Source organism: Arthroderma uncinatum (genome assembly GCF_011692745.1).
Source record: "Arthroderma uncinatum strain CBS 119779 chromosome Unknown scaffold4, whole genome shotgun sequence".
In the NCBI taxonomy this organism is placed as follows: Eukaryota; Fungi; Ascomycota; class Eurotiomycetes; order Onygenales; family Arthrodermataceae; genus Arthroderma; species Arthroderma uncinatum.
The window spans coordinates 776,191-794,500 of record NW_022983866.1 but is presented as its reverse complement, the minus strand read 5'-3'; the positions used below and the strand labels follow the sequence as shown (position 1 = coordinate 794,500).

The following is an 18,310-nucleotide window of genomic DNA, read 5'->3' as shown; positions in this document are numbered from 1 at the left end:
TAAACGAAACGCAGAAACAACACACTTTTGCTAGACTAGCTTCCAGGAAATCATCCTGCGGGCAAGGGTTAGAGGAGACCATATTTTTATATCCGCACTGGGAGACGGTTGATCCAGCCGGTTATCTGGACAACTCATGACAGGTGCAACTGTCGTGCAGCCGGTAATAGGATCATCCATAGCAGCGGAGGGAACAAGAGTGAGCCTCCTATCAGACCTGACGACGCCACCAGCAGCATCCCTAGCGACGGCGTCCCTTGCAATTCTTTCGTTATCTCCAATTTTCCAACCTCGAGCCACCCACAAAAACAATCCCGCGGCCACATATACAAGTCCTGCAAATATCTGCGCATAAGTATATGAGCCCGTGGTGTTCTGTCCACGCTTGAGTACGAGGGCAATTGGTTCGGCCACCGTGGTTGCAGGCACCATGGCAACCCAGGTAAGACTGAGCCCGCCAGGAAGTTCTTGCATGCCGACCACCTCTGCGCAGATTGGGACGATAGTTGTCCAGAAGGTCCCAGCAACGGTGCCTACGATGACGGCAAAAAAGGAGAGTACACCCATGTTTGAAGCCGGTATCCAGACAGCTAAGCAGAGGAAACCACAGAAGATGGTGAACAAAATGGCCATATTGAATCGGCCATACCGATCACTGACGAGACCGACGACTGGGCGTCCAAGGGCCTGACCCAGGTTCAGCAATGCACCAGCGATGCTACCTTGCTTCTGGGATAAACCAATGGAGAGGGCAAAATTTGGCAAACTGAACAATATGACGACGTAGCCCAGTAGGGACAGCATCCCCCAGGCTTGAAGGAATAGGAACTCCGGCCGCTTGAGTAACGGGAAATGAAAGGCGCGATATCTGCTACCGATCGCCTTGTTGCGATGACGCATGAGATTGCAAGCGATCAAGTTCACAGCGAACGAACATAGACCCAACACGCGGAAAGTCCATCCCAGGCCAACGTTCGGGAGCAGTGAGCCCGCGGCAAGGGAATATGCCAAACCACCTAATCCCGAGCCAGCGGCGGCAAGTGAATTGGCAATGCTCCGTTTACGCCGGAACCATTGAGGTATGATGCTCACAGAGGTCACGAAAATCACGCCTATCCCGAAGCCGAAGCATACTCCCTGGGAGAGAAAGATGTGCCATTTCCGCGTCGCAAAGGATGCTCCGATAAAGGAGAGAGTCTGGAGAATGACGCCAAAGTTAAGGACGGCTCGATTACCATACAAGTGTACCATATGAGTAACCAGCGGCGAAATGAGGAGGCAGCAAGACATGCTCAGTCCGCCAGTGAAGGCATATTCAATCGGACTTGTATTGGGAAACGTATCGTTCTCAAGGTAGTAAGAGAGGAAGACACCATACGACTAAGTAAAGGTCAGTTTACCCCTGTCCTTTAACCTGAGATGTATATAAAACGCCAAAGAACTCACACTATTCACACCCCAGGTGTTAGCATTTATGAGACAAGCACATAGAACACAGACCCAGCCGTATCCCCCATCTGGAGGGATATCCTCTGGCTCTTTTTCCTCCAGGCCCTCTTCTGATCTAGGTGTCGAATTGCGGTTTAGTTTCTTTTCTTCAAAGCCATCCAGGGCTTTTTCTATCTGAGTAGAAATTCCGCTGCTACCGTGGGGTGTAGGACCATCTGCCATTCTGGAGCCACACTCTGTTGAGCTGTATAAAGTACGAGGGAATCAGCCCGTTGTCGACAGAGCAGGATTATCTTGCTTGTCATAGATTAAACATAGAAGTACGGCGTAAACCCCTTCTGAAGGGTTGCGGCCATGGACCCAGTATTAAGGAAGCCATTTTTGCTGTCAACCTAGGCACCCGGGAGAGCCCTCCGGCAATGTCAAAGCCTCGAAAATGGCCAGTCGATTGTTGCGAGTCAGTGCCGTCTAAGCGGAACGGTGGGGGCAGCATCGTATTCAAGCTGATTAACCGGGCGAGAGGGAACCGTTAAGGCCGAACACACGCCCTATCGCAAGACAAGAAGAAGTGGCGCATATTGAGTACCAGCTTTCTCCTAGACAGTCTTCTATCGAAGTGTCAAGGCTTGATGTGCTACATAAGCCCTATTCGCCCATTGATACTACCCTCTTATGATAGTTGACTCGACCGTCTGCTAGAGATTACTCCTGTGATAACCCTTGCGTCCAATTCCTGTCATGTTGCTGTTTTGATCGTCTGCTCGAAGAAGACCAGAATAAACCAGGACACACTATGACAACGTCCGGCTCACCTCGAAGACCATGGGCAAAGCCTGCCGGAGATACTTACTGTGCTGAACCTGAGGGGAACCTAGCTAATGAGCCCATTAATCTAAATGGTAGCACCATTCCCAAGAACATTGCAGCGAGATATCGTAATTGTGTGACTTTCCATGCAGCCCCGGATGTCGGAACCAGTCAGTCGAGGACGATTGGAGTGCTGGAGGATTGTCGCTGGAGGATTGTCCAATGACCACCGGCTTACTCGATGGATTATCTAGCGCATTCTTCCTTTGCATCCTTTCTACATACCCAGGGCCGGCAAAATGAACCGCACTCTCACCTCTCCCAGGAACATCTACAGCATTGGTCACGGTTATGCTCTCCTTCGTGGGTAATACGGACCCGCTGCTCAGAAATGCATTGGAACAACAGATTGGCTGATCTCCGCCGTTCCTTCTCCTTCTCCCTCTCAAGCAAGCCCGTTACGAGGCGTCGCCGGTCAGCCTCTCCCGTCTTCCGGTGGGTGGGTTGGGTTTCTTATGACTTTAAAACACACATTTTTTTTAAAGAACCTGCCCATGGACCTTTTCATCCTATCATTTGCATATCAACTGGCGGCGTGTGGTCGAGTCTGTGGATAAATTGCCAGCCGTGTACAAGATATAGCAGAGAGCACAATTTGCTATGGTGAGCCTGAGCGCAAACATTCAATGCAATCATCAAGCATATCCTGGGGGCACGGCCGTAGCTTTTGTGGGAAGCTCTCAACATCGTTGCGCTTTATGTTGAAGTTCGCGTATGACAAAAGAACTTCGAAACCAGGTTTTGAAACACAGGGAAGATTCCCTTGTAATATCCTAAGAGAGGTTCAAGTAACAACTTGCCTCCATAACAACATAGAATTTTCACTAACCTCTAAATCCGGGAGATGGTCAGAGCGGACTTTCCCAGCTCACTTAGCTTCAAGCTCATCAAGATCAGAACCATTCAAGGGGAGTACATCATCAAACCGAGTAGTAAACTTGACTCAGTATATCATATTGTGTGAAGGAACTGATCTAGTAGTTACCAAACTCCTGCTTTCCTCTTGTCCAGATATCTTTAATAATATCTGCGTGCGCCTGTCGTATCTCATCGAAAAGCTGTGTGGGGGCGGATGCCATGGATTGGAATTAGGGGAAAGAGTTTTCGTAAAAGATCCTCTGCCATCTTGGGCAACTAACCCAAGGTTTCGGACCGACAAGGCAACAATCGCTATTCCTAGGGTACAATGAGGAGAAGCGCCGGTATGATGTTAATTCAGCCGCATAAACAACCTCGGCCCTGTGCTTCGCCACATCGCTCTAAATATTATCCCATTAGTAGCATAGCATGCATCTATTTTTTTTTAGATTCCGTCTGCTATTGCGGCATATATCCACTGATTTGGCGTGCATCAGCGATCTTAGAATGTATATGTAGTTTTGGAGTGTGTCTGTTTGAATGTCTGTTGCTTTGAATGCATCTGTTATTTCGGAGTGCATCTACTGTTTCAAAATGTAGCCATTGTCCTGGAATCGTTGTTGGGGACGCGGGGTCTGGTTCGCTCGTGTATGTTATGCTTGACGGGGTTAATCCCAGAAATGGGGTAGATTTCGGTATTCCTAATACCAGATACATAATTTATCGGTGCTATATCTTACCGGCGAAATATGCATTCGATAGGCCGCACTGTAGGGAGTCCCAGAGAGTAGAAGCATGCTCGTCAACTCGAGGCATGGAGAAACCCAGCAAACACCGGAGTTTCGGATTCCAATATTCGAGGCAGAAAGTCGTACACGGGTGGCAATAAGAATACAAAAGGAAGGGGAAGAAGAGCAACTGAGATAGAGCAAGCAAATTATCGCCACATATATATGGCATTGACGGACTATTGAGCTGTGCCAGGAACTAGCCAGCTTGCCTTGACTAATAATGGAGCCGGCCGGACGAGTCAAGTGGCTGCGTGTGAATGCCGACACGTGTGTCTCATCTTGTTCTCACAAAAGGACTCTCTCTTCAAAATCTATATCTCCGGGTGATTGGCGTGATGGACGTGATGGAGGTTGATGTTGATAGAGAGAGTTGAAACAAGAATAAGCTCTTCACGGGCCTCGCACCGACTCCCGTGCTGAGTCAGCAATGCGTTGGCCTCGCAACCGGCGAAACTTTGACTTGGCTTGTGTTGATACGCTGCTAAAAACACCCAGACGAACGCTTATGAGGTGTACAAGATCTCCCGGGCTAGTTCATAACATCGCGCTTGGAATATAACTAGCCACCTGCGTACTACCTGATCTGCAGTTTCGACGGTCCATCCAGCCTTCCTCTCTCTTACTAGCTATATATAACCACTTCTCAGCCATCTAAAAGGCTGTGCTCAATGCCCCTATCATAACACCGTCTCATTCAATACGCCTACGATGCACGGTGTTAAGTTAAAAAGTAGCCAGCGGAAGGGTTCTCCTCCAGGGCCTACGTTTATGAGTGACGACCAGCTAGGTAAGTGGCTTTTGACGGCCATCATTAGTTCGACACTGAAACTAAAGCCGATATGGCAACAGGGAGTTATCTGCGTGACCTTCGAACATCACGCCCACCGCGTCCCAAGGGCTCACGGCCGCTTCCCTCGAAGGACTCTGAACCAGCTCCCGTCAACATAAATGACGTACCAGCCAGACCGGCTTCTTCATTCTCTACGAGACCATCCGATAATGGGCATTCAAGGACGAACTCCAGGGACATCATTCCCCGCTCGTCCAGTGCTCTCTCACATCGACGGACTACCTCTGAGCTGTCATCACATACCGCCAGCTCAAGTGGAACACCGATGATCCCCGAATCTGAAGTGTATAACGGGCCGAGAAATATATCACAATCTGGGAGTAGCTTGGTGTCAGCAAACCCTACCGCCGTGCCATACATAGAACGAGGTCAAAGATGGATGGAAAGACAAGAAGTCAGGTCTCTAAGGACGGCATTGGAAGAAATGGATGTCCAGGAGGATGAGAATCGGCTATTCGAGGCAGCTCAGGAGGAGGCCACAGAACTCGTTTTGGAGCACCAGACTCATGGCTTTAAACCTAAGGACACCAACTCGGCGTACAGGAATCCCGACATGAATAATGTTAGCAGACTTCGGCAGCATCTCGAGAAGGGCAGTCACACGAGGACACCGAGTCTCGGGACACGCGGAGAGCCGAGTTGGGGGCAGCCTAGACCTGAAAGTAGGCGGTCTGCATCAGGCAGTTCAAGTGGAAGCAATTCAGGCTCCGACAAACTTCCTTCATATTACGGAATAAATACAACGAGTGGGACCAAATCATCAGTTCCTGAAAACTTGTCATCATTAAATGTGGCGAAGAAAGGGAGCTTACAGCGAAAGCGAAGGGTGAACTTTGCTCTACCTGACGGCGGAATCGACAAGAAGGGCGAGAATCAAGCAGCTGAGAGCCGTAGAAGGTCCAGCAGCGGCGGCTCTTCCAAGGGAGTATTCAGGAACCCAGAAGATTCGATTTATGAAGAACCTGAAGATGTCAATACAAACGAAGAGCCCAACATAACTAAACCCACTGAGCCTATCTCTGCTTTAACAAGCAAGCCATATAACTCTGTTCCTCGAGGCGCACGGCCTTTGCCAAACAGATGGGGTACTGTCCCTACGGGAGGAAAGCCAGATCGATTTGATATACATAAAAACCCACCAAGCCAGACCAGAAACCCCCTTTACACGACAAATTCCTACACTCCACGGGAAAAAACTCCAGAGCCAGAGAATGAACCAGACATCCCCACCAAGAATGGCATTGAAATTCGTGATGATGAAATTCGCGCCGCGACAAGCATGAGATTGAGAGACAGAAGCGCGAAGCTCCCAATGCCTTCAGCCGTGAGCGACAAACCTGGACGGCCGATTGTGAGCTTTGATCCCAATTGGAAAGAACCCGAGAAGGAACGGTCTGCCAGCCCGCCGAACAGTGAAATACGTCAGGGTAACAGACATGGTACCCCTAGGCAGTCCACAGGCTCCAGCGTCACTCCACCTCCAGCTTCTATACCTGAAGTTAGCATCAGCGGTCCAACAGTCCCCAGTATCAACATTGAGGGTGAAGGCCCAACCGCACCAGAGATTCGCATATCTTCACTCGGACCTACAATATCTGAAATGGAGCAAGCTGGTCAAAACCAGCATAAGAGAGACCTGCCGATTCCCGGGCAGAAACAGTCCCACCGACGCCCGAACTCCGTTAACTCTGGAATTGAAAGATATCAGTCCCTCTCGAAGGCGGGTGTCCCAACAGCAACCTGCGTCGCTTGCGATCTATCCATCTCAGGGCGTATCGTAACTGCAAGCTCATACCGCCTCCATCCTGAATGTTTCAACTGTTTCCACTGCCACACTCCTCTTGAATGCGTTGCCTTCTATCCTGAGCCAGATGAGAAACGTCAAGAAAAGTTGTCACAGCTGGAATCTCGACATGATCTAGGACCCGAAGTACCACGATTCTACTGCCACTTAGATTTCCACGAGCTATTCAGTCCACGATGCAAGAGCTGCAAAACGCCCATCGAAGGTGAGGTTATCGTCGCGTGTGGCTCGACGTGGCACGCTGGCCATTTCTTCTGCGCCGAATGCGGTGATCCATTTACGCCATCCACTCCTTTCGTTGAAAAGGAGGGATTCGCATGGTGCATCCATTGTCACTCTCGACGTACCGCATCTAAATGCAAAGCCTGCAAGAAGCCGGTACTTGAGGATGTAGTTGTCTCTGCACTTGGAGGTCAATGGCACGAGGAATGTTTCCGGTGTCATGAATGTCAGGGCTCCTTCGGGCCTGACGGACGCTTTTTCGTGAGGCAAGGGAAACCCAAGGTAAATGCAAGGGGAAGACAGATTGGCGGTCCAGTCGAGCTACCAGTCTGTGAGCCTTGTGAGTCGAAGAGGCTGAAGGCATGATTACGCACACGCTCATTGCTGCATTTGTTCTAGCATGTTTGATTTTGATATCATTTTTTGGGGGATAGCAGTGAACCATATGTCATTTAGCTTGTTCCATAGCGTAGGGGAGCTAGCGATACTTTACACAAATATGAAATTTTTTTGGGCCTTTGTAATTTCTTATTGTTGTTTGTTAAGTAGGCTTAGGAGTATAAATACACGGCCTAATTTCTAGGATGCCCTATTTGCATATACATTAACATGACCATTCCGGATCATCCTTCCTTCTCCAGACAGCCACGAATTTCTGTCCATTATTTCTCGTAACCTTTTTCCCTTCCTCTGTCTCATCTCTCATGACTCGAACACATTCATCCGTAGCAAGCTCCTCATCACCCACCCGCTCCCATAACTCAGCAACATCATGTGAGTTAAGATCATTGTCTGAACCTTTACTGTCAAAATGCGAAACCATCCACAAATGCAAATCCTCCACGTCGGTAATAGTATACAGCATTCCGCCTGGCCGTAATACATATGCATATTCGGCGTTCAATGTAGTTGAGACAATGCGTGCCTTGTGTTTCCGTGCCTTGAAATGCGGGTCTGGGAAACATATAAATATCTTAGAGAGCTGGTGGTGTGAAAAGAAGTTTGGTAGGAATTTCATCGTATTTGAGCGAATGGCGGATATGTTTTGGAAGTTCGGCTGTCCAGGTAGATTTGATAAAGAAGAGGTGGGTGGTATCTCTGGCGCGTCTTGTATTGAGGAAGCTTCTGTGCGGGTCTTCTGAGATGGTTCTTGAGGTATTGCTGGAGGCGGTAGTCGAGATCGCAGCGCTTTAATACGTTCCGTCACATATTCCAGAACTTGAGCGCGGATTTCCATGCCTAGAACTCGTTAACCAGTTCGCTCTCTAGCCTTATATATGCCTCTATACCAACGGGAATGGCTCATAAGCAAACACATACCAACCATCAATGTATCAGGCATCAACGGCGCCAGCGCAACCAGTAGCCCTCCAAACCCGCACCCAATATCAGCTATCTCAACTTCCTTTACCAACTTCCTTGCCCCTGAAAGGTTAACCACGGTCGAATCTGGGTTGACGTAGGCGGGAAACATTGCAGACCAGTCCATATGATCTGGGCTAATAGGACTATGCGTTGTTCATAAGTTAGCTAATTATTCTAATTTCAAGACGTATAATGCCAAACGCAAAAACAGGCGATGCAGTACTAATGCATACTATGTCAACTGATGGTCCGAGAAGGGATTCGCATGCGCGCGTTGGCGATAGAGCTTCTTGCTTGGTAGCTTTATTTGGCCATCTTCGCCTGGTTTATTTTCTGGTATTTTCTGTGGTCCAGAGCGCCGTTGGCGCTTTTGATCTGGCGCCGACATCCTAGGAGATCAATTGTAATCGCGGGAGGTCCGTCTTATAGCATCCTTCGTCGCCGGTGTCCTGAGTAGCCGTGGTGTGGAAGTGGTTTGGACGGACTGGAAGTTCTTTTTTTGCTTCCGAGACCCCACGCGATCTTATCTTATCAGCAGCTTCACTTCCACTTCTACTTCTCTTCCACTTCCAATTCTACTTCTACTTCACCATCACTGGAATTCACGGTATATAATCCATATATATTAATGAGAAATGGCGAACCCCAGCGCATCCACAGGTAGCGGAAATACTACCGACTCATCCAACTTCGAGTTCCCGCGAGACTACTCGTTTCCGCCTTTTTATTCTTTACAGCCTAATATCACGACTCGCCAGGAACAATTCCAGAAATGGTCGACGTTAATTCAGTCTTACTGTCGACATCACCGGATATACCGTCTCTCGTTAGTTGATACCATTTCCTCGCCATTATTTCACAATACCAAACTACAGAAACGCCTGAGTCTGGCAGATGCCATAACAGTCGTTGACTGGATGGCGGGTGTTGGTGGGGGTAAACGCGCAGAATGGCTCGGGAGTGAGAAGACAATAGCGTGGATATGGTGGAAAAGACCAGAGGAATGGGCTAGTGTGCTGGCAAGCTGGGTGAGTATGCCGGGAATACTTTCGATATGCTGTCATCTTGATCGCGGTTATAGTGGTATTTATATGCTGATATATTGCTCACAGGTTGAAGAAACAGCGCAGAAAAATACTGTCCTTACACTTTATGAACTCATGGAGGGGGAAGCAACAATTTCACAGGGTATGTACTACCCAAACCGGCATTGAGATATTCTGTTTACACCGGGTTGCTTATTCAAACAATATCCAGAGTTCCATCACATGGACCCTGAAGCCCTGCAGAAATCTCTCCAAGTTCTGGTCAAACAGGGAAAGGCACAGGTATTCGGCAGCGAAGACCAACAAGGTGTCAAATTCTTTTGAATTGAAGAATTAACCTGATAGCTTAATGTGCATATACGTTAGCTAAAAGAAGCAAGACATTACGGGCTGGACGGTTGGTTATATACATGATGCGCTCGACAGCTGGGAAGATTGTAAAACGCATCGCTATCAGGATGGGGGGAGCCAACGCAACCCTGGGAAATCTCTAATGCATCCGAGTACGCCTAGAGCGCCACACTTCCATCAACGAAATATTTCGATGCGCTTAACTAAGAGAATGGCTCAAATGTTTCGTGACTTTCATAATCGGCAGATAGTCCAGCTTGACTATTTGTCGTTTTACTGGGCATCTTCGTCAGCTTGCTCATATGAATCGCCAGATCGCCACTCTTGGGACAATGCAATATCTAATATCCAATCTGACTGGACGATTTTGGGTACTCGCTTCGCGTCATGAGCCATCTTGCGGAATTTTCCCCAAAGCTTGACACTGGCTTTATCCACTCCGCTTATTAGGAATACCTCATCTGCTTCATCCTGGTTAGGTGCGTCAGCCGCCAAACGTCGGCCACTGATCATCGTTCCCGAGCGGCCCCGATACATAACACACTGCCCGCCATTCGCTTCAATGATGGACTTGAACGCATCGAATCCACCGTTGATTTTTTCTGTGCAGTAAATGGTGTGTCCGCTGAGTAGGTTTTGCTTGTTTTCTTGCGCCCTCTGCCTGGCTTTTTCCAAAGAAAAATTGTACTTTTGTTCTGAGGCCTTGTCTTTGAGGATATATTTGCTGGGGTCTAAGAGCTCATCTTTCTCAAGGCAGTCCGTTATGAATTTTGAATTGATGATCATTGGTGCATATGCTAATGCGTTGACAAACTTCTGGGTCCTCTTAATAGTAGGCGCCGCTAAGTGGGTGCATCGCGAAGGATCAGGGACAACCGCAATTCCAAGATCTCGGAGTTGAGACTATATTTAAATGCATGTTAGATAAGTCAAATTCATATAAATTCTCCGTTTAGAGGATAGACCAACTCTTTCCGAATCTTCCTGCTTCGGCTGATCTAGCCACCTGGTAAAGCCTGTGATGAGAAGACGTATTGAAATCGGCGGTTTCGACATCTTTACTTTCTTAACCTCAGTAGTTTCTTCGGGGTCTGAAGCATTATCGGGTTCCGCTGATCTCTTCCTGGTTGAATCGGGTTCGCCGCTTTTCCTTCGACCCCCATAAATGACTCCGCCGACTCGCTTAGATTCCTTTTCATATAATGATATATCAGGAGCAAGATTATGTAGCCTCGCAGCCGCAACCTCTTTTGATTTCCGGCTTCCAGTAGTGGAGGGGGTCTCATTTTCTTTTCCGATATCAGCAAACCTAGAGGGTACAGGAGTCTGTAGAAGTTTCTCCTTCAACTTCTTTGTACTCTTCACGGTACTATCAGGTTTAGTTGCCGGGGTCTCTGCCCCGTTTTTACTAACCTTTCGTACTGAAACCGGTGTTTTTGCTTGCTTGGACGGTCTGTTTAGAGGAGTGTTATTATCTTTTTGCTGCATGGCGGCTGATTTTTTGGCACTTGGGGCTTGCTCTGCAGGGAAGAAGTTCTCTTCTACCGCATATCTATCTATCCGGGTTTGGCCCACAACCTCACTCAGATTTGTCCGTCGAGGAAAGTGCGTATACCGAGGATCAGTGACCGTTTGCTGCTGCCACTTTGCATAACTTTCTTCGAGCCAGAGATGGTTGACAATATGCAAATTCCATTCCCTAGCGGCGGTGCACTTTTCGCTGTTACCATGAGCAGTTAGAAGATGGGTATTATCTTGTTTCAAAGTTTTTGTGGACTCGGCGCCGGCAGCGGCTATGAGGTTCTCCAAGTAGATTCTCGCTTCTCCTGCGTAATTGGACAAGCTTATCTTAAATTTGCTGAATCCAGGAATGCCGTCCCGCGCAAGGGGATAGTGAAGGAGCCTCCGCAAGGGGGACGTCCATGCGTTGTGCGTAATGAGGTGATATAGCCAGGAGAGGTTACCAACATCTTTCCCCGACCTCGATGCAAGTTTATAGTCTTCGCCTTCACGGTATCGACAAACAAAGATGTCCGCTTTTGGAACCTGGTTGGTAATTTTTCCGCCGCCTTCAACTATTAGTTGTTCGATAGCGCTAAGCATGCGCTCTGCTATGTCCAAATCTGAGGATATCATCACAGTTTTTCCCTCAAACACGTTCAAATCTTTCCTTGACCCTCCTGGTGATGTGGTCACATCTGGAATAGCGTTGGGTTCTGGCGTGGAGGCTCCGATTACGTCTTTATTTTCAGCTATTCGGAGCGGGCCGCTGTAGTCAGGCCGGAGTATCTCAGGATTGGGAAGGATATAAGGTCTCTCATCAATTCTTTTGCCAAGCTTGAGACAATCGTCAAACCTACTTCAGTTAGACGTGGCTAGCGAAACGAAAGGGAATTCGAGTCCAATACACCTACCAGTGTGGTAGCACTATTTTGGTTGGGAGGCCTCTTCTTTTAGCAGCTGTACATTTCTCAGTCATTGTCAAGGTAACGAGATGCGTCGTGCTGCTCGTAATCCGGGATGTATAAAGGCCACCCATCGCCAGCACTCCGCCTATTATCGCATCCTTATCACCCTCTGGGATATCCTCGCAGGTGACAATGACGTCGTTCAAAAAGAGTCGAGGGTCCGGGTTATACTGCCGGGGATTCGCCAATTTGTGCTTAGATATCGAGGTTTGAACCCATTGGGGCTTCACAACCGGAATGAGAGCATCGCATGCTGCGTCGTGGCCTGGGAAGTCTATAGTTGCAGAGACTATGTGGCTGAACTCGCTGATGGATGGGAGGGGCGTCTGCGGTTGATGTATGACTACCTCGCCCCCATTCTTTTGTAAAGCAGAGGATAGCTAGTTACAGAATCAGCCAAAGTTCAACAGAGACATTCCTGTTCAAAAGGACAACTCACTTCCTCTGCTAATTTTGTATTAAGTTGCGGCGAGCAGACAATACAAAGCCTACATTGGGTGAAAAGCCCCTCTTCCGCCATGTTATCGTTGTTTCAAGCAAAACTATCAGATTCAGGAGGGTTCTAGGCTTTGAATCTCTTTGGAGTTATCCCACCATTTCTCCGAGATGTCGATAGGGAAGGGATATCGATATACCAAATGACGCGCCTTAAAGTTCACCAACGCGTCAAAAACACGTGAGTCACGTGTTTATTCACGATTTCTTGACTCATACTAGTGGTAATGTATTTACATCATTTTTACATTCTATTGGTGAACAAGCTATGAAGTATTGGTTCTATTTGGTATTAAAACGAGTCAGCTGTATTATACAAAGATCATTTCCTATAAAGGAAATAATATTGCTTATTAATCAGAGTACCATCACATGATCGGGATATATTTTTGAATATTCATCACGTGCAACTGCTTAATCATAAGTATTTGTTAACAGAGCGACGTATACGAGTATTGGCATTATCCCCAAGCCGCCTCGGCGATATCATCTCATGTAGAGGTAAAGAAGCTCTACTCGTGTCTACGACTATCCCGTTGGAATGGATCCAGGCACAGGCACGTTGACAACATGTCCATGGCCAGTAAAGCCAGATACCTCCGCCGATCAAACTGCGGAAATGGTAGACCTCGGTACATCGGTAGTTGTAGGATTCGGCCCGCCCAACCATCGCAGCAAGGAGCACCAACCCCTGTAAACACCATACATTGCAGGCTGCAGCGATAATTATAGAAAGGCGGAGACATCGGAATGGCCAAATATCACGGCCAAAGCACATTGTGTCGACAATTGAGCTGAACATTTGGAACGTTGGGACCCGAGAATATCAAAATATTGCCCCGTACCTGAACACAGCAGGAAAAGGAAACACCATGACCAGCTGTTTTCGGGTCATTGAGCATGTCATGCCTTGCCAACACATCAGGGATTATCCTCAGGCGACGGCCACGGAACAAGAAGCAACGCTCAACTTAGCTGTTAAGCAATATATCCCTTACGATAACCCAAACCCGCAGCCAGGCGATGTTACCATAATAGGTGCACATGCTAATGGATTTCCAAAGGTGAGCTGTTGTACGGGGTTTCTCGATATGGAGCTTTTATTGGTGCTTTTGGTCACTGGATTAGGCTAATATCTTTAATATCAGGAGTTATATGAACCTTTGTGGGAGGAGATATACAAGCGTTCAAAACAGGGCAATTTCCGCATTCGGGGTATATGGATTGCGGATGTCGCTCACCAAGGGCAGAGCGGAGTGCTCAATGAGAATTCCTTGGGGAATGACCGTATGTTTAGGAGCCTCCAAAGGAGCTCAAGCCTTTCTCACAAGTTACGAACATCTATCATTAACTGTCTAATTAGCATCATGGTACGATCATCCGCGTGATCTACTAAACTTGGTCAACCTAAAGAGAGCTGAGATGCCTCGTCCTATTATTGGAATTGGCCATAGTATGGGCGGCAATAACTTGTACGGATGGACCCCTTGAACCAAATATAACGGGCCGCAATTAACGAAGCGGGATAAATCTAGAATAAGTCTTTCGGTTATGCATCCCCGTCTTTTTACATCTCTCATTCTGCTTGACCCCGTGGCAAACAGAGTCGAATTTCTTGTGGATGAAGCTTCCAAACAGGCAAAGGTCAAAATTCCAGTTTCAACCCTCGCCTCAACATACCGACGAGATCTCTGGCCATCACGAGAAGCTGCTGAAAAGGCCCTTAAAAGAAGCAAGTTTTATCAAAACTGGGATCCCCGAGTGCTCAATCGCTTCATAAAGTATGGACTCCGGGAACTTCCCACCGCCATTCATCCATTGGATAGCGACTCTGTCGGTCAGCCAATAGGCCAACGGCCAGTAACGCTCACAACGACCCGACACCAGGAGGTATTCTCATTTTTTAGGTCTAGCTATGGAGCAAAAGACAATGGCAGTCAGTCTATCAACCGTCTTACTCATCCGGACCTTGACCCTCGAGCACATATGTCTACTTTCCCTTTCTACCGCTACGAAGTGCACAAGACATTCGAGATGCTCCCCTTTGTCAGGCCCAGTGTCCTATACCTATTTGCAGAGTTCTCGGAGGTCAGTAATGCAAAACTAAACCGGGAGAAACTGGATCAGACCGGGACTGGGGTTGGCGGGAGCGGCGGCGTTACGGAAGGAAGGGTCAAGGCGGTATTGATGGAGAAAGTAGGACATCTAATACCCATGGAGGCTGTTGGCCAAACAGCAGAGCTGTGCACAAGTCAGATAAGTACGGAGATGGAGCGCTGGCGCAAGGAAGAGGAGCAGTTTATCATAGAATGGAAGAAGAAATCTCCCATCGAGAAGGTAACCGTTGATAAAGAGTGGATTAGGCAGGTCGATCGACTACATGCACGGAATCCGGCTAAGAAAGCCACAGTTGGGGCAAAATTATAATGGGTATATATATTCTTGGGATCTTGCAGGCTATTTTATTTGGTTAGGGAGGCTCCGCAAACCTCAATCTAATATTGGAATACCTTTGAACATAATAAATCAGGCACTTCTGATACACTCAAAAGTGTGAAACATATATTTTGATTTTCAGCCTGATAGAAATATCCTCTACGCCTCTATGCCTAGTTGTAACAGTCTAACCAGCTGTAAACACACAAAATACAAAGAAAAGGCTAAGCAAAGGACCATTGTATACCCAACACAGTTTATAATGAGATGGGAATACTAATATACCCCCAAAACTCTAGAACCTGTCGAGAAAGGGCGATCAGCGATAGGGAAATGGTGTAGTAGGAGGTGTTTAGTTTATTTTTTCTTCGTATCCCCCGTTAACAGTAGATTTGGGAGTATCTTGCACGCGAACGATGTCTGCGGCGTTATAGAAGCGAGGCCAGTGCAACTTATATTCGTCCCGGCGACCGTGGAGGCAATGGCGCAGCCATATACCCCAAGTGATATACATGTAAGCACCAATTCCAGTGAGGACGTGCCTGTCACAAATTAGTAACTATCTATTTGAAATGACAGCCCACGACGAGGGTAATGATTAAGAAGTGATTATTGACTCACCACCAGCCGTGTCCCTCTAGCAATATTCCCCACGGAAGCCCAATTTCGCGGCGCCAACCGCGTAGCGTCGAGCAATATTCATTGTCTAAGTTCCAGATAACGAAACCTCCAAGGAAAGTCGATAGTCCGTAGGCAACCATGGCCCACATGCTCTTTAAAATCCTAATATCTCTCTCATCCAATGTTTCTCCATTGACGGTGATCGTCGGAATAGAAGGATGTGGCTTGTTTTGGTTGCGGGACCGCTGGAAGGATGGCCGCAGTGTAACTTCCATTACCCACATACTCCGAAATACCACGATGGCAGTCAGCACTGCATACGCAACTTGGTGGAACACCGGATCTTGGATGTAATGGTAATAGAGAGTAATAAATATAGACAGCCCTAGGAGACCTGCCCCGAGAATAAAGCATTGAGTCCGAGATTTGGAGAAGGAAAATGTGGCATAGCACATCAGACATGTCGTGTAGATCATCGATAGCTCGTCAACAAGCTGCATAGGATCTATTACGTCACACATCAGTTTATCAGCACACGGAGCAGGAGGACTTGAATAGCGGCAGAGTAGACGTAGAACATGCTTACATTTCAGCGTAGAGTGAAATAGGAAGCTCCCCGATCCCACCAGGAGATATCCGAGAAATGCGATTTGAAAGATAGGGTCATGGCCATTCTTCCGGCAGCTCCGGATGCCCTTTATTCCCAGATACAAGAAGAGGACATTGGTCAAAGCATTGACGATTTCAGCGGCATATGGAGTCGCATAGTAGTCCTATCAGGTACCGTCAGATCAGCTGGCCACAATTGAATCTGCAGTGAAGGCGGCGGTAGTTACCTCTTCGCACCAATTGAGGGTCGAAGTGACAGGCGACCAGAATCCCGCCTTTGCCGGCGGATAGGGTATGTGGAAATGCATCTGCGTAACGACAACCTATATTTTTAAGAAGCCAGATATATCGTCGTAGGTGCCGCTCAGCGGTGATATAAGAAAGAAGTAAGAAGAAAAAAGAATTCACAAGAGGAAAAAGAAAAGGAAAGGAAAGAGAGAGAAGCTTGGAGGGGAGTGAGAGAGAAAGAAGAAAGTTGGCATCAAAGCCAAGACGCCGGTTAAAGTTAGAGTTGTCGGCCTTCCGAAGCTTATCTCGAAGCCCTACGCCCTCGGATATAAATACAACAGTTGTGCAAGAGGATAGAGAGGAGGCGAGGAAGACGGGAAGAGCCTCAACAGGTGCAAGAATAGGGGGGTCTATTGTGCCAGGGGGTGGATATATTACTGTTGATGCCATTAAAACAGGTCTTCTGGCACTGTCACGCGTGCTCACGTCAGAGGCTGTCCGTGATCATGAGCAAAAGCCGGTGACAGCAGGTGTCAGGTACCACAAGCCTGCAGCCCGCTACCATCCGGAGACTGGAACTCCGAATACTACTCATCCAACTATGAGAGCAAGTTTGGCTCCGCGAATGTAGCCCGCTGACAGCATGATCCTACACCATCCCGTCGTCCTTTAGCGTGAATACACCCATAACTAGATCTACCACGCTAACTAATCCTCCGGCCATGTCCAGGGTGAGTATCTCCGAGCTACGATGTTCGTCTTGGAGTCCATTTACAAATCAGATGAGAGGGATTCTAGGAAGCTAATCTTGGCTCGTCGTTCATTCTCTTCGCTACGATATCCTAACTGTGATACAAATTCATCTTCCAGTTTGAAACAATTCGCTGCGAATGGCACGAGGCTGGCTGTAGAAAACAAATCAGGCCTGGATCACCATTCCACCACTCCATACCATCGTCTCGTCACATCGCTATATTGCTATGCACCCACACCCACCCTCCGTTCATCCCCTTTGGCCCAGTATCTAAGCCTGGATATCCTGAGCGCGCTGCTCGACGCTCTCCTTTTCAATCTCAAATACCGCATATTCGCTTGGCAATTCCTGAGAAGTGGTTCCCTTGACGGCCAAATCGTACAGGGACTTCATCATATCTTCCTCCATACCGCCGAGAATGTACTTGTGTCCATCGTTCAGGACAAGAGAGTGAGGTGCCACCTTAGCCGTGCAGGTGGTATCCTGCTTGGCACCTCTCAGGTTGAATCCAGGCTGAGTCCAGCTGCTACCAGCATACTGGGAGCCGCCGGACAGTGAGCCCAAGCACTTGTGGTCGGTGTTTCCAACGTTGTCTTTCTTTGCGATCGTGCCACAGAGGTTCCCGCTACGGTTGCCCTGCCAGCCATAAACAGCTGAGTGCTGGGGCAACGCCGAGAAAGCGATGCTGACGGAGCCCTTTGTATTATTATCATGGAGGCCAAGGGCGCAGGTTCTTTGGGCAATGTTGGGGTAGTTGATGTAGCCGCCTCTGCAGCCGTCCTCAAAGTGGTTTCTGATGTTTGCTCCAGCAACAACAGCGGCAAGGGAGAGGATAGCGACGACCTTCATTGTGGCGTTTTTTTGAAAGATGGTTGTCAAAGTGAATAGACAGGAGGATAAATCGTTTAAGCAATTGATCTGGTATTGAGCACAGTTCGTCTGGTTCTTTTGCTTTGTTCTGATTCTGTCCTCCTTTCTCCGGGTCAAGAAGCTGCCTTTATATCCTTTTTCCTCTCACCACTGCCACCTCATGTGGCCGGCTAACATTGCCTTCATCCTCAGCTAAGCGGCTGATCGTAAATCCTTCAGGAGAGAA

The 18,310-nt window shown here is 48.0% G+C and overlaps 6 protein-coding genes across 6 annotated transcripts; 2 read left to right on the top strand and 4 right to left on the bottom strand.

The window, feature by feature from the left end:
* Positions 1–30: 30 nt before the first annotated feature.
* GIQ15_05599 (Mch2p) lies at positions 31–1,671 on the bottom strand (the record flags this gene model as incomplete). Its single annotated transcript, XM_033553016.1, has 2 exons — positions 31–1,380; positions 1,447–1,671. 2 exons carry the CDS (start codon positions 1,669–1,671, stop codon positions 31–33), a joined length of 1,575 nt encoding a protein of 524 aa, XP_033404160.1.
* Positions 1,672–4,804: 3,133 nt separating this feature from the next.
* Positions 4,805–7,207, top strand: GIQ15_05598 (LIM domain-containing protein; the record flags this gene model as incomplete). The annotated part of the gene is made up of 1 exon (XM_033553015.1): positions 4,805–7,207. One exon carries the CDS (start codon positions 4,805–4,807, stop codon positions 7,205–7,207), a length of 2,403 nt encoding a protein of 800 aa, XP_033404159.1.
* Positions 7,208–7,445: 238 nt separating this feature from the next.
* Positions 7,446–8,594, bottom strand: GIQ15_05597 (tRNA (guanine-N(7)-)-methyltransferase; the record flags this gene model as incomplete). The annotated part of the gene is made up of 3 exons (XM_033553014.1): positions 7,446–8,080; positions 8,162–8,349; positions 8,440–8,594. 3 exons carry the CDS (start codon positions 8,592–8,594, stop codon positions 7,446–7,448), a joined length of 978 nt encoding a protein of 325 aa, XP_033404158.1.
* A 5,523-nt stretch (positions 8,595–14,117) lies between these two features.
* On the top strand, positions 14,118–14,993 carry GIQ15_05596 (uncharacterized protein; the record flags this gene model as incomplete). The annotated part of the gene is made up of 1 exon (XM_033553013.1): positions 14,118–14,993. The coding sequence occupies one exon, from the start codon at positions 14,118–14,120 to the stop codon at positions 14,991–14,993; it is 876 nt and encodes a 291-aa protein (XP_033404157.1).
* A 361-nt stretch (positions 14,994–15,354) lies between these two features.
* Positions 15,355–16,540, bottom strand: GIQ15_05595 (alkaline phytoceramidase; the record flags this gene model as incomplete). Its single annotated transcript, XM_033553012.1, has 4 exons — positions 15,355–15,544; positions 15,624–16,128; positions 16,210–16,396; positions 16,460–16,540. 4 exons carry the CDS (start codon positions 16,538–16,540, stop codon positions 15,355–15,357), a joined length of 963 nt encoding a protein of 320 aa, XP_033404156.1.
* Positions 16,541–17,484: 944 nt separating this feature from the next.
* GIQ15_05594 (uncharacterized protein) lies at positions 17,485–18,063 on the bottom strand (the record flags this gene model as incomplete). Its single annotated transcript, XM_033553011.1, has 1 exon — positions 17,485–18,063. One exon carries the CDS (start codon positions 18,061–18,063, stop codon positions 17,485–17,487), a length of 579 nt encoding a protein of 192 aa, XP_033404155.1.
* Positions 18,064–18,310: the final 247 nt, after the last annotated feature.